This window comes from Nerophis ophidion, linkage group LG14, assembly GCF_033978795.1.
Source record: "Nerophis ophidion isolate RoL-2023_Sa linkage group LG14, RoL_Noph_v1.0, whole genome shotgun sequence".
NCBI classification, from domain to species: domain Eukaryota; kingdom Metazoa; phylum Chordata; class Actinopteri; order Syngnathiformes; family Syngnathidae; genus Nerophis; species Nerophis ophidion.
Window position 1 is genome coordinate 39,313,352 of NC_084624.1, and position 16,155 is coordinate 39,329,506.

Below are 16,155 nucleotides of genomic sequence, written 5' to 3' on the forward strand. Positions count from 1 at the left end.
AATGTTGTCTGTCTATCTGTGTTGGCCCTGTGATGAGGTGGCAACTTGTCCAGGGTGTACCCCGCCTTCCGCCCAAGTACAGCTGACATAGGCTCCAGCACCCCCCGCGATCCCAAAAGGGACAAGTGGTAGAAAATGGATGGATGCAACAATACGGTCATTTGACAATGAGGTCTGGATACATGCTTTTACCGCCATCTAGTGTTTACTTTAAAACCTGTGCAGTATAAAATAAGTAAAACATTAATACAGTATTTGTTGTCCACTTTTTGTAAAATCCCTTTTTTAGGTTAAGGTTACAAGGATCACTTGAAACATGGATGAATAATTAATAAAATTACAAGTTTATTCAATGTTATTGACAAAAATAAACTTTAAAACATTGCAACATTTTCCGCAATTTTCTGAAATGATGCCGCAAATGCAGGCATTTTAGGCCACAACAAACACAAAAAACCCCTGAAATGCTGGAGGGACTGATAAGTGTAGTGCTGAGCTCCCATGTTCTTGCACAAGTGAGCATAGACATTTAATTGGTTTAGGCTTACAGGCAGGCTATAGTCAGCTCACAGAGGCCAAATTGTGTTACACTGTCAGATGTTCTTATAGTTAAATGAGCAGAAACCTATTTATCTGTAGATCGAGGATGTTTTTTAATATTCAAAGCTTTTTAGGTGGAAAAAAAGTGTGTGCGGAGGGGGCGGGGGGCACACAAGTAGAAGAGGTAAGAGTAGAGGCTCTCACCTGGCCGTCCAGCATGTCTCTATGCAGGCCCAAGCGGTCCTGCTCGGTGCTGTTGGTCCTCTTTATAGACAGACTGTGAGATTTCCTCTTCTGTTTGGCCTGTCGGACCACACCGCTACTACTGCTCTCCACTGGCATTCTTCCTTCTTCTAGAACCTTCACCAACACATTCTGACAGCAAAGCAATACAGTAAATAAGGACAAAGACACTACATACGTTTTCTTCATTTGTTGGTTGGTCGAAGTGTATTTCACACATGCATGCAGTTTCAACACGATACATTACATATTTTACATGTTTCTATTTTTCTCTACATGTTTGAAAAAGAGTAGAAAGAAGCAAAGATTATTTAATTCTACTTCACTTTCACGTCATAGTAATTACTAACACATACTTTATGTTCACTTCCTGTTCTCATTTTGTACACAATTTACATCAGTGATTTCTAAAAACAGTTAACTATTTAAGTGACGACAGTTATGATACACTTACTGAGTTGAAAAATGTTTTATTTTCAATAAGTTTATGATGTCCGTCATAGTTATTCCTCTTTCTACTTAATAAACACCAGTAGTTTGAAGAGTTCCTTAAAATGTATCCTTTTAGTACATTGTTTGACTTATTTGCTTATTCTGCATACTGGGGACAAGCGGTAGAAAATGGATGGATGGCTGGATACTGATATAGTAAAGGCTTTAAGTGCTGTACGTGCATACAAATGTTTTAAGTTTGATTTTTCTCTTCGATTATATTTTTCCTTTTTCATTAAGAATTGTTGTGCATCCTTGGGTAGCAGATTATAGTTTACTTTCGGGGTCGCTAACGCCCGTAAGGACCAGATGAGTCACCCGCTGGCCTGTTCTAAAAAATAGCTCAAATAGCAGCACTTACCAGTGAGCTGCCTCTATTTTTTTAATTTTATTTTTTTACTAGCAAGCTGGTCTTGCGTTGCTTGACATTTTTAATTCTAAGAGAGACAAAACTCAAATAGTTTGAAAATCCAAGAAAATATTTTAAAGACTTGGTCTACACTTGTTTGAATAAATTCATTTATTTTTTTACTTTGTTTTTTATAACTTTCAGAAAGACAATTTTAGAGAAAAAATACAACCTTAAAAAAGATTTTAGGATTTTTAAACACATATACCTTTTTACCTTTTAAACTCCTTCCTCTTCTTCCCTGACAATTTAAAACAATGTTCAAGTAAATTTATTTTTTTTATTGTAAATAATAACAAATACATTTTAATTTCATTCTTTATTTTAGCTTCTGTTTTTTCGACGAAGATTATTTGTGAAATATTTCTTCAAACTTATGATTAAATTTCAAAAAAATTATTCTGGCAAATCTAGAAAATCTGTAGAATCAAATTGCAATCTTATTTCAAAGTCTTTTGAATTTGTTTAAAAAATGTTGCTCTGGAAAATCTAGGAAAAATAATGATTTGTCTTTGTTAGAAATATAGCTTGGTCCAATTTGTTATATGTTCTAACAAAGTGCAGATTGGATTTTAACCTATTTAAAACATGTCATCAAAAATATATATTTATTGTGAGAAATCATTAAGATGATCAGTGTTTCCACAAAGATAAATATAATTAATTATTAATAATAACATAGAGTTTAAGGTAAATTGAGCAAATTGGCTATTTCTGGCAATTTATTTAAGTGTGTATCAAACTGGTAGCTCTTCGCGTTAATCAGTACCCAAGAAGTAGCTCTTGGTTTTAAAAAGGTTGGTGACCCCTGGTTTACATAGTTGAGCAGAATTTTAGCTGTTTGCAATCACACCAAATTGTTGAATTTCAATATTTTGGATTTAATACACGGTTTGCATGTACTCTATAGCCAACATTACAAATTATTCTGATCTTTTTTGTTACAGAAGTGAATGTAATGTATTTTTTTTTGTTTCCCCCATATTTTTACACAATAACTTAAGATATGGCAACATTAGCGAGCAGTTCAGAATATGAATTGTACAGCTGTTGTGGGATTTTACATATACACATTATGTGTATATATGTATATATATATATATATATATATATATATATATAGTGGGGTAAAAAAGTATTTAGTCAGCCACCGATTGTGCAAGTTGTCCCACTTAAAATGATGACACAGGTCTGTAATTTTCATCATAGGTACACTTCAACTGTGAGAGACAGAATGTGAAATAAATATCCAGGAATTCACATTGTAGGAGTTTTAAATAATTTATTTGTAACTTATGGTGGAAAATAAGTATTTGGTCAACAATTCAAAGCTCTCACTGATGGAAGGAGGTTTTGGCTAAAAATCTCATGATACATGACCCCATTCATTCTTTCCATACACGGATCAATCGTCCTGTCCCCTTAGCAGAAAAACAGCCCTAAAGCATGATGTTTCCACCCTCATGCTTCACAGTAGGTATGGTGTTCTTGGGATGCAACTCAGTATTCTTCTTCCTACAAACACGACGAGTTGAGTTTATACCAAAAAGTTCTATTTTGGTTTCATCTGACCACATGACATACTCCCAATCCTCTGTTGTATCATCCATGTATCCATTTTGGTATAAACTCAAATCGTCGTGTTTGGAGGAAGAAGAACTGAGTTGCATCCCAAGAACACCAGACCTACTGTGAAGCATGGGGTTGGAAACATCATGCTTTGGGGCTGTTTTTCTGCTAAGGGGACAGGACGATTGATCCATGTTAAGGAAAGAATGAATGGGGCCATGCATCGTGAGATTTTGAGCCAAAACCTCCTTCCATCAGTGAGAGCTTTGAATGGTTGACCAAATACTTATTTTCCACAATAATTTACAAATAAATTATTTGAAATTCCTACAATGTGAATTCCTGGATTTGTTTTCACATTCTGTCTCTCACAGTTGAAGTGTACCTATGATGAAAATTACAGACCTCTGTCATCATTTTAAGTGGGAGAACTTGCACAATCGGTGGCTGACTAAATACTTATTTGTCCCACTGTGTGTGTGTGTATATATATATATATATATGTATGTATGAAGATCATCTTACTTACAAACATGTTAGTGGAAGGCATGGCACGAACGAGAACCAACCGACATAAAGGCGATGTTCCTTGGTATTTATTATCAAGCCAACATGAAGTTCACTGCCCACGTTATTTATTTGCATATGTAAGGATATATTCTACGTTGTTTTTTAAGTGCGTCTTAGCTGTCAAAGGAGCTGCCGTTGTCATTAAGCTTAGCATGAGATCAAACACAAAACATCATTGTACTGGCCATATTCTAGATTAAAGGCACATCGAAACAGTAAATACGTGGAGTTTTATGAGAAAATAGGAGAATCTGAATGCTGTTATTAGGATCACAAGCAAAGCTATAGCGTTATCCCCCACTAGCTAGACTGCAAATGATGCTAACAGGCTAATGGTACAGCCGAAAGATGGATTCTAACTCACCAGAAAGTCTAGAAATAAGGTGTTCTGTTCCAGATAACCACAGGGAATGTGGTCCAATCAGCACAATCCATTATGTTCATGGTGTTTTGTTTAGTCCACAAGCCGTGTTGACACTTGACGGACGCCGCTACTTGTCAAGAGAAGCAGTTTCCGGTGCACCGGCTTTTCGCAACAAAAGATGAGGCCGCGTTGAACCAAACTCAATGAGAATAAAAGTGATGCAATTGTAAGAGCATTCTGGTGCACACGTCCACAAAACATCAATTTCTTGATAGTTTGCCTTTTTTTTTTTTTAATCGTTGCTTTGAAACTTCATTTTGATGAGCAGCACCTCCAACCCTGCTAAACATATTTCTACATTGAACAATTACAGTAGATTTCAGTAATGTTTCCCTACTCCGAAGAGTGTATTGTTTAGGCACTTTTGTCTAAAAATGACAAGATGACAGCTGAGTTTGGGTGTGCAGTAGATGTATTTGGCTGTGGAGAAGAAGCACAATTATCATCCTCACTTTATCCAACACTATCCAGCCATTATTCTATCACTTGTCCTTTTCAGGGTCGGGTAAATTTATTCCCACACTTAATTGGAGTTAAATAACGGCAGGAACAAACTAAGACACCTCAATAGGCCCAGTTCAGTAAAAACATTTAGCAATGAAGCTTCCTTGTCAAAAAAAGGAATTATATATTTGATATTTTTAGTTGTACTGTTGTGTAGAATAAAACTCCAAACTGCAGAAGTCCAGAGACAAAGCAGGTCACAATAGTCTACAGAGACTTCTTCCTCTTCCTGTTCATCTGCGATCTGTGGTGCCCGACTTCCTCTTTCCCGCCAGGAGATGTTTGGGTTTGAGGTCAAACACATGTCGGTCTCCCTCGCCCTTCTTGCCATGGCGGTTCATGTCCTTCTGAGAGTTCTTCATCATCTTCTTTGCCTTTTTCACCATCTGAGCAATAAACAGGACACTTTTTAGTGCTTTGTGGCAGTTGGCTTACATGTTCATGTGCAATCATTATAACCGTTGACTTGCGTGAAGACAAGCCGACGTACCTTTGCGTCTCGTAATCCAGACTGGTCCCGAGGAGGACGAGAGGCGCTCTGGCTGCGTGTTTTGGAAGCTGGTGGCGCTGAAACTTCCCGTTTTCGCTTCCTGGTGACGCTGCGGGAGCGCCGGGCCTGCTCGGCGTAGTGACTCTGAAGAAGACAAGCACACAGATCACAGATCAGCTGTCCCTCAAACTCTGTCCACTTTTGGTCAGATTACCAGAATCAAAAATACTTTATTAATCCCTTAGGGGAAATTTAAATTTTCAGCATAATTCCATTCAAGATCAGACAAACATTACAGGGAGACAGATCAGGATCGCAACTTCCGGCACCCCTTACAAAAAAGGTGAGATACAGGTAAACAATAGGGGAGGAAAAAAAAAAAAAAAAAAAGAATCGGTCTAAACCTGGGCCCCGGAAGAAGGGGTCCAGACTGAGGATAAGGGAAACATTTTACACATTTTAGGAATGTGAGACTCACATTGTCCTTGTTGCTCATGTCCAGTCCGAGGTCTCCCATCTCCTTCTCTAATGTTTTTCTCTCAACCTGCACATCAGAGGGACGATCCACATTAACATCGTCCATTACCAACAATTAATACGGAAGGCGCAAATACATTAACACTATTTAGCCCCTCCCACCTTGGTGGACGTCCTGGGCATGCGGGGCCCGTGCACGTCCTTTTCTTTGGACGCTACGATCATGAGGTGCTTCTTCTCACGGATCTGCTTGGCCATGATGCGGATCTCCTGCATGTCCTCGTCCTCGCTCTCGTCGTCTGAGTCGTACTCGCCGGCCTGCTCCTTTAGCCCCTCCTCCTTCTCCAAGTCGTCAAGTTTCTGCAGTAGACAATACACGCGAGGCATTCATTTAGGAGGTTTCAGTGCAGCAAAACCGACAAATCACATAAATACCATTAAAACGCTTAAGCATAAATAATAGCAGATGAAATAAGCACAAAAGGCCACAAAATTAAGTGTCAGCTGTGATGAACTTTAAATAAATAACTTTAATAAGCTTCACCTTCAGGATGTCTGGGTCGATAAAGTCAGCAATGTTATGGCCTTCCCAAACCTCTGGGATTTTATCATACTTCTCCTCTTCATTCATCAGGTCCCAATATTCTAATAAGAAAGACAATGTTAGCATTGTGGTGATGCACAGTTGGCTGATAAATTTTAGAGACGCTTACTCTGAAGGTCCAGGACGTAGTCATCGCCAAGCTCCTGCTCCAGATCTTTCTCCTGGAAGAAAACAAGTCTGGTCAGAGAGAGCTAAAGTAACATGTTTTTCCTAATCTGTGCTGGACATCAAACCCACCAGTTTGCGCTTGGGTGCGTCCACCTCCATGGCCTTCTTACGCAGCAAAGCTCCCTCAGGGATGAATGGAGGTCTCACCTGGAGAAACATTCCCAAGGTTAGTATGTCAATGATAAGCATTATTATCATTGAAGATGTTCACCTTATCGTCTCTTTTTGCGGGCATGGCTAGATGCAGCCTGTTGAGGACGTCATGGACCTTCTTGCTTTTCATTTTGTTGTCCACACGATGGACGAGGAGGCGGTCGCAGGCCTGGGGTACAAGACAACATGTTAATAAGGAATACCTCATCAACAACAACTCTATCCGCTGTCATTGTGTCGTACCTCATTTTTCACCTGAATGATGCCCTCGTCTGTTAGTGTACTGGACTCAATGACAGGGATGCCCTCAGCTGTCAAGTCTGTAAACATTTTCTGACAAGAAACAATCAGCATTGTTAGTTCCTAACTTATTAATAACTGGTTACGACATCATAGCATAGCAACATCCAATAAAGAAGCACCAACCTGGTTCTCCTCAGACAGCTCACTGATCTTCATCACGTCACACTTGTTGGCCACGATGATGAGAGGCTGTGAGGAGAGAGCACAAGTGTAACAAGTCAACAGGAAAAGACAGCAAAGGACAAATGGCGTGAAAAGCTAACCTTGTTGGCAAACAGAGGTCTGATGTTGCTGAAGAGCTCCATCTGTTCCTGCAAAGTGTGTCCGCACTGCTCTGACGTGTCCATCACATAGAGGACAGCCGCTCGCAGGTGAGCCAGCGCTGTGATGGCCTGCATCTCGATGGTGTTCCTCTCCTCCAGGGGGTGGTCCAGGATCCCTGGGGTGTCCACCACCTGAGTACGCACAGACATGGAAAACAAGTTGGTTTAAATTCTTGATAGATACAATCAGCAGTAAGTCACTACAATGTATACCAAGGGTGGAACGGTTCATAAAATACAGTTCGCATCTTGGCACGGTTTTCGGTTCGGTGGACATTGTTGTTGTATTTAACAGCCAAGAATACCACATTACTGAAAAATCCACTATTAATACTTTTTTGCAAAGATATCTGATTAAATAAAACTTAAAAACATTGCCTAAGGTTTTGACCCTGCAATTTAGTGTAAGAAACATTTTAACTTTACTGTCCGTATAACCACATTATTTATCATCAACAACATGAAGCACAAGCTTTATCAGTACTATTTTTCTTTGTTTGAAACCCCAAAAAATATTTTAATTAAATGCAAAAATCGTTACATCTAAAATTTTGACCTGTATTTTAAATCAAAACAATGATTTTGTAACCTAAATTTACAAATAAGTGCTTTGAGGAAAACAATTGCTATTAAGCCATTTTCTGAAACCTTAATTTTGCTAGTGCAGTCAGACTAGATGTTGTGCACAGCACTGTCATTGTGTCACTGCCTAAGCTTTGATGGATGGTGTTCACAAAAACAATCAGATGAGTAGTGTAGCGGGACCAGAGAACATCATGGCTCGCATCAGCTTTGATGTTTGATCACAGACTTAGCTGGCATTTCGGAGGATGCGGTCATTTCGACATCGGTTTGACACATGACTTCCCCAGGCAATTAGTCCTTTTCGTCACAATGACAGCACATTTCCTGAATTTTTCAGACCATAGGGAGCGCCGGATTATTAGGCGCACTGCCAATGAGCGGGTATATTTAGGTCTATTTTCCTAAAAAAGGCGCACCTCATTAAAAGGCTCATTAAGATTTGTTTTGTACTGGTGGTTCTTTGGTCAAAATGTTGCACAGATTATGTTTTACATACAGACCATCTAAAAGCTGCTTTCTGACTGTCTTTTCAGGATATGTCGTTTTGTGTGTGGTCTTATTTATGTGACTCTATTTCGACGGCATTTTCTCTACATCATCTTTGTTGTAGCGGTAGTTTTTAGCTATTCTATAGAGAGTCTACTGACAGATGTAAATCGGAATTATATGGTACTTTGTGTTAGAATTAGGGATGTAGACTGAGTAACGGTATGGTTTTGGTACTGGTTCCCAATTGGGTTGTTCCTCCTGGATCGGGAAGATTCTGGACAAATGTTACGATTATATATATTTTTTAATCAGCTGACCGTCATAAAAATGACACGCTGTCACATTGAGTTCAGCTTCCGCTGCTACATATACAAATCAGCTTGGCATAATCACAAATAAGGAAGAAACGCCACACAAGTCTGTCACAATATTTCCACAAAAGTCCCTCAAAGGCACACACGTTAAGAGTTTGTGTCTTTGAAGTGACCACACTTTACTCAAACACAACTGCCACACTTCATCAACCGTCATACTAGACGTTCTGTAAGCCACAGGTCATTATTAATCCACTCAAATAGGTGGAAAATTGAAGTAATACAAGAATCCATAAAGTTGCTTTGAGGCAATATAGCAGGTCTGTAGTTGCCGCCTGACAGTCCATCGCACAAACTGTTTATGTGGCATCAAAACACACCTTGCTTAAATGTGTTTCAGTTTGTTCTGTCTCTTGACTTTACAAAATGGACGATTGAGGATTACACTTACTCACTGGCTCTTTTTATTTATATAGTACACACTGCAGGGACGCATACAATCGGTCAGTAACTTTCAACATAGCCTACGGTCCATCATTCAAATAAGACCGTGTGCGACATAAAAACAATTAATAATTACTATTTTTTTTAAATGCAGACCGACCTAACATGTTATTTGCCTGTATAGATTTATATAATATCAATCAATGTTTACTTATATAGCCCTAAATCATAAGTGTCTCAAAGGGCTGCTGTTTGATTTGATAATCATGTAAAAGTGATGTGCTCCGCACATTTTCGTTCATCAATTTGATTTACAGCTGAGGTTTATTGTAATGAAAAGAAACAGTGATAGATCGGTGTAGTCTTTACAAGATGATGACATAACAGCATTAGCAAACATAGTTGACTTGTTATGACTCATAAAGTAAGTGTTGGGAAAACACTTCTCTGATGTGAAATGTTGCAAGATGTTGTGGAGGTGTACAACCACTTGTGCTAATAATTTGTTTTTTTGTTCCCATATCTTTATTTACACCAATTACATATTGTACCGAAAAGGGTACAGATTACCATGATCGATGAAAAATATTGATATTGGTATCAGTATCCATACAATACTAACAATATACATCCCTAACTATAAATAGCAACTGCAGAGAATGAATATCCCACAACAAGATAGAGAAAGAAAAAAAAGCTAAATGACTATAACCTCGGACTTCAATGGCCTTTTCGCACACATTTTCTGGATTTATGCAGATCCCAAATACACATGGTGTACAAATAGGTAAGAAAAGTTGGTTTTGCACAATACTGCAAAACTAAACACCAGATATGTCTTCTAATAAGTGCAATTTTGAGGTCTTTAAACACACAAAAAAATGTTATACGCTTATGTTGAAGCACAGTGCATCTGACTACGGTAGCGGTAATGCACAGACATTCCATAAAGCTGTGCGGCTTTGAAACTTAATAAAGTCGTACTAAATTACTTTGCCAGATCTTTGAGCGCTGTGTGTATTGTTTTATATTCTCAATGAAACATCAGCATTTTGGGTTAGCTAGCTAGTGTAATTTATTGAACAGGAATCAACTTGCAGTCTTACAAGTATTTCTTATTTGTGACTGCCATCTGCCCGTCACACTTATTAAACCATGTACCAAGTAAAATTGATTCAAGGTCTGTAAGCACATCCAGAATTAATCCTTACCTTAGGCACACTGTCATTTTTTTTAGAAAATTAAAGGATTTTAAGTGCACCTTAAAATGTAAAATATGGTATAAACATTTTTGTTATTTTACCCATTTAACAGTGATTGTTTTCTTCAGCCAATTCCATGATTGTGTCCCCGGCGTTAACACGTAAATCGTACAGCCCTATTTCACATCACAATAGACGCTCCAAACTGATAAAAAAAAAAAATAATAAATAAATGCAATGAACCATATCGCACTTTTTCATACACCATTCATTAGGGCTGGGTGATTAAACAATATCAATACATAGTATATCCAGAAACAATATCAAACAAATAAAATGGAAAAAAAAGTGATAGATAAAACATTCGCTAAACTTTATTCTTCATCGAAGGGAACAGAAAAAGCAATCGCTAACCGAATAACGTAGGGAGTGATACGCTAATAGCCAATCAGGTAACAGTATCAACCGTCAAGTTTGATTGCACTATCTTGTCTTGAGGTTGATTCTTTGCATGCATGGAGTGAGAAGAGAAACTAAAAATGTATGCTATAGAGAGCGCAGAAATTGTCAATAAAACAGGAAAAGTTGCCTCGATAGTAAGGGAGTTTTTCAGATTTTTTCTAAACGGAGCGCAGTCAGCCCAAAGCGCTAGTAATCAGTAATATCACACTACCTTAGCCACATTCACCTTTGAAATAGTTTTTCTTAGGTTTCTCTACGTTTACGTGTTCACACTTAGCACTATTTTGTTACACTAAGTATTTTGTACATATTTTGCACCTCAATTTGAAGAGGTTATTGTAAAATTTTCAATGTGACTTTAGAATTGTGTTTGCATTTTATGGTTTTCCATGGTGGTGTTGACGTTTCCATTCTTCCATGATAGCTGAAGAGATTATAATCAGAGGATGGTTACATTTTAAATAAAAAATATTACATTCAATCAATATTTTGTCTTGGTCCTTATTTTTGATAGGTCACAAAAACAACAATAACTATAGTTGGAACAACATAAAACACTAGTATCCTGATACAGATTTCAGCCATATCGCCCAGCCCTACATTCCATGTTGTTTCCATACCTAATTATGTGTCCATGGAAAGTATAATTTAAGCGTGTAATACATCCTGCACTGTAAAACACGTCAAGGTGCTTGTTACCTGCCAGCGCAGGTATCTGTAGTCCATGTGACCCACAAACAGTGACTTGGTGGTGAAGGCATATGGTTGAACGTCCACATCTGCCCGAGTCACCTTAGGAGCAGAATTGCATCACAGCAGAGTCAAATGCCACACTTCCATGTCACAACAAATTTGACTGTTCACACTTTTTATTTTTCTACAATAAAAGACAAATGCAAGGGGTAATAAAGCTAATTTAAAAATGTTTACCTTGTTGATGAAACTGGACTTTCCTACATTAGGGTATCCACACAGGAGCAGTGTCCTCGTGTTTGGGTCGATGGTGGGCAAACGGGACAAATGTTGACGCACTGTTGAAATCAGAAAAAAATAAGCATTTGTGTTGCATGTTAATTAAATAAAAGATCAATGGGGCAGCTTACGGTTTCATTTTCCCAGGATGGACCTACCTTGCTCCAGATACTCCAGACTGGACTTCTGTCGCTTCAATATGGTGCACATGCGACCCAGCGCAGCTCTTTTCAGCTGCTTGCATCGATAAAGAGAATCTCCATACTTCATTAGGCGTACATAATCTTTGGCCACGCTGGCGGGTGAGAAGAAACATTAAAGATTACTTTCTGAAATAGTTGAGTAGACAAACATAAAGCAACTCACTTGTCAATCAGATTCTTAGCAATGTTGATCTGCCCCAAAGCCAGCTTGTAATGGTCTTTGTCATACAACACGTTCATCAGGTCCGCATAAAAGGGATGAATGTCCTGTGGAAAACAGCAGGACACTCACACCAAGTCTCAATCTCTTCTGTAGACTTTTTAAAGGCCTACTGAAACCCACTACTACCGACCACGCAGTCTGATACCGTATTTCCTTGAATAGCCGCCGGGCATGTAATATGCGCCTGCCTTGAGTTACTGCCAGGTCGAACTCGCTCCCCAAATTTATTAGCACATGCTTACTTTTACCGCCGGGTCAAAGTCGTGACGTCACGAGTGACGCTTCCCCTGTTGTCATTTCCAAAATGAGTTTTTTTTAACTTTTACTATGTGTAAACCAGGGGTCTTTTTTTCACAGCCATACAGATCACACTGATGGTTGTGATATAATACAACTTGTCCTTAACACTCTTACTAATATGCGCCACACTCTGTGAACCCACACCAAACACATTTCTGGAGAACATTGGCTCTGTAACACATTATAAACACAACATAATAATTACCCAGAATTCCAATGCATCCATGACTCTTGGCTATATTATACACCCCGCTAGCACCAACCACCCCCTGGCCCCCCATCTCCATGCGCCGGTTGATGTGGGCGGGGTTGGGGGCGCGTGTATAATATAGACAAGAGTCATAGATGCATTGGAATCCTGGGTAATTCTTATGTTGCGTTTATAATGTGTTACAGAGCCAATGTTCTCCAGAAATGTGTTTGGTGTGGGTTCACAGAGTGTGGCACATATTAGTAAGAGTGTTAAAGTTGTTTATATCACAACCATTAGTGTAAAAGGTATGGCTGTTGACCAAGTATGCATTGCAATCTCGTATAAGAAGCAGCGATATAAATGCGTCCAACCGGCACACAGATAGCATGGTGTAAAGGTGGGCACGATGACATGTTGTAGAGCAGTGGTCCCCAACCACCGGGCCGCGGAAGAATTATTTATTTTTATATCACACTCAATTTTTTACAGCATGCCATTGGTAAGCGCAGGGGTGAGAAGAAATTTTAAAATTATTAGCGCCTGCTTACTTTTACCGCATGCGTTGAATAAGCGCAGGAATGAGAAGAGGTTTTAAATTAATTAGCGCCCCGGCGGCTATTCAAGGAAATACGGTAGTTTATATATCAATGATGAAATATTAACATTGCAACACATGCCAATACAGCCTTTTTAGTTTACTAAATTGCAATTTTAAAATTCCCGGGAGTTTCTTGTTGAAAACGTCGCGGAATGATGATGTGTACGCGTGACATCACGGACTGTTAGGAAATATTAGCGCTACGCACACACGCAGCTAAAAGTCTGCTTTAACCGCATAATAATACACAGTATTTGACATCTGTGTTGCTTAATCTTTTGCAATTTGTTCAATTAATAATGGAGAAGTCAAAGAAGAAAGATGGAGTAGGGAAACTTTAGCCTTTAGCCACACAAACACACGGTGATTATTTGTTTAAAATTCCAGGAAGTGAAGCTTTACTATGGATCAGAGTGGTCAAGCGAACATGGATCCCGACCAAATGTCAACCGGCAGTTTTCGGTGAGAAAATTGTGGTAAAAAGTCGCCACTTACTGGAGATCAGCTGAGCTTGAGCTGTACATACAGCTGCCGTCGACTTCCATCAAACACTGGCCTCAAGATACCCGTGGATACACCCTTCCGACTATCAGGTACTAATAAACTCACTAAAACACTAGCAACATAATAGAAAGATAAGGGATTTCCCAGAATTATCCTCGAAAATGTGTCTAAAAACAACTGAATCCGTCCCAATGCAATCGCGTTTTTTTTTTTTTTACTTGATTTTTATTTTTATGTCTACTCCGTCGCTATCAATATCCTCAAACACAAATCTTTCATCCTCGCTCAAATTAATGGGAAAATTGTCGTTTCCTCGGTCCGAATAGCTATTTTTGTTGGAGGCTCCCATTAAAAACAATGTGAGGATGTGAGGAGCCCTCAACGGGTGATGTCATCGTCTGCCACTTCCGGTAAAAGCAGGGCTTTTCTGTTAGCGACCAAAAGTTGCGAACTTTATCGTCGATGTTCTCTACTAAATCCTTTCAGCAAAAATATAGCAATAACACGAAATGATCAAGTATGACACATAGAATGGACCTGCTATCCCCGTTTGTATAAGAAAATCTCATTTCAGTAGGTCTTTAAATGTAAGTTAACTCACGTCCAGTTTTGGGAAGTCGGTGAGGATCTGTGTGAGCCGGTCATGGTAGTTCTGCTGGGTGAACTTCACTTTGCGCATGTAAAAGTGTCTGATGCGGTGGATCTGGTAATGCTTGTGTACCACCGTGGGTGTCTTCCGTTGCGTTTTGGATAAAGTGATGTCGATGAAATCCTGAAGCAAGAAGAAATGACAGGTTATTGATTTTCTTTTTTATACCGGAACAAGATGTTGACACTGCGTTTTGGAGGTTAAAAACATTGTGTAAATCTAAAGGTTTCCTGTAGTTGTCAAACTACTTCCTTAACGTAAATGACCGCCATAACCACAACACCAGGGGGAGCTCCACAAACCACGTTAAACCCACATTTCGATTTAACAAAGGTCTTAACTCATTCTCTTTCTATGCAACATCAATGTGGAATGCACTCCCAACAGGTATAAAAGTAAGTGCATCTCTATATTCCTTCAAAACCGCTCTAAAACAACACCTCCAGGCAACTTCAACACTTTACTAATACCCTCCTCCATTCACATCCCATCTCCCCGGATTATAAACAACTCAAATGTACTTCTAATGTATATACTTGTTCTTATGCTATGTGAACTCACTATGTTCTCTGCTGGCTGTACATATCCTACTGTAAGACCTACACTGTTTCAATGTCCACATTTCTCTGTTGATGCAATTGTTGATGACTGAAGTACTGATAACAACCAAAGCTCCCCACCCACCCCTGGATTGTAAATAATGTAAATAATTCAATGTACATACTATGATGATTAACTTGTGGGATGACTGTATTATGTTGATAGTATATATTTGTACCATGAATTGATTAACGTGGACCCCGACTTAAACAAGTTGAAAAACTTATTCGGGTGTTACCATTTAGTGGTCAATTGTACGGAATATGTACTGTACTGTGCAATCTACTAATAAAAGTATCAATCAATCAATCAATCAAAGTTGTATACACTAGTAAACAAAAATGTAAACCTCCCACTTGACACCAGTTTTATATTTTTATCGATGACAATGTTTTACAGACCATGTGGCTTTATTTGTCAACTAGAAATGTGATACTTACAAAGAATTCAACGTTACAGTCAAAATTTACCCTGTCTATCATGTCAGCTTTCACTTAATAACCAATACATGCCTTCTTTTAGGGATACATCCATCGAAAAAAATCAGTACACAAAACCTAAGTTAACGTATCTGCTATGGTATTGTTAGACAAGTCTACGTCATGTTGATACATTTTAATTACAATATTTTACTGGTGTCGGGTATTTAAACTCCGTGCACGTGCTAGCTAGCTCGCTAATAGAATATTTTTCGCCGATTTTCACCGCCTCTTTCCCGACAAAAAACACAGTTAACACACTAACAGTTGAAAAAGCTCCAGTCACCGACCACGACTTACCTTGGCGGTGGGAACCACCATGATTTTCTTGAAGTTATAAAGTGCCATCTTGACGGCGCACGTTGTACTCCGCTGATAGCACTCGAGGAAAGGACGTGGCTACTTCCGCCCGAACCGGATGTGACATGTAACTAAATTTCACCGTGTTGCCCCCTGCTGGTCACATGTTTAATGCATGCAGAAAACGTCAACAATACGTATAATCGGATAATATTTTTAGGAGTGGTGTCTACAATTACCTTCTATATATTAGAATATCTAATGGATAAACCATTGTATAAAGTTTATGGATATAATCAATAAGATACTGAGGCGAGAGTCAACATGGACAATAGTGCAATAAAACAAACATAAACAATAAATAAATCA

At 38.8% G+C, this 16,155-nt stretch overlaps 2 protein-coding genes across 4 annotated transcripts in view; both read right to left on the reverse strand.

Moving 5' to 3' along the window:
* The window catches only part of LOC133568662 (WD repeat-containing protein 37), a 28,057-nt gene extending 23,544 nt beyond the window's left edge, over positions 1-4,513 (reverse strand). For all 3 annotated transcript variants that reach the window (XM_061920733.1, XM_061920732.1, XM_061920731.1), the window contains exons 1-2: positions 4,188-4,513; positions 745-915 (exon numbers count right to left, since the gene is read on the reverse strand). In XM_061920733.1, the coding sequence (XP_061776717.1) occupies positions 745-882 (138 nt within the window). In that variant the 5' untranslated portion in view covers positions 883-915; positions 4,188-4,513. The remainder of the gene's footprint in view (positions 1-744; positions 916-4,187) is intronic.
* A 128-nt stretch (positions 4,514-4,641) lies between these two features.
* On the reverse strand, positions 4,642-15,918 carry LOC133568661 (GTP-binding protein 4-like). The gene is made up of 17 exons (XM_061920730.1): positions 15,787-15,918; positions 14,360-14,530; positions 12,104-12,207; positions 11,896-12,032; positions 11,696-11,796; positions 11,465-11,557; positions 7,210-7,401; positions 7,070-7,135; positions 6,887-6,976; positions 6,702-6,812; positions 6,560-6,637; positions 6,432-6,483; positions 6,263-6,363; positions 5,881-6,078; positions 5,720-5,785; positions 5,242-5,385; positions 4,642-5,137 (listed from the first exon to the last, which is right to left on the reverse strand). The coding sequence occupies exons 1-17, from the start codon at positions 15,832-15,834 to the stop codon at positions 4,985-4,987; spliced, it is 1,905 nt and encodes a 634-aa protein (XP_061776714.1). The 5' UTR covers positions 15,835-15,918; the 3' UTR covers positions 4,642-4,984.
* Between the last annotated feature and the right edge of the window lie 237 nt (positions 15,919-16,155).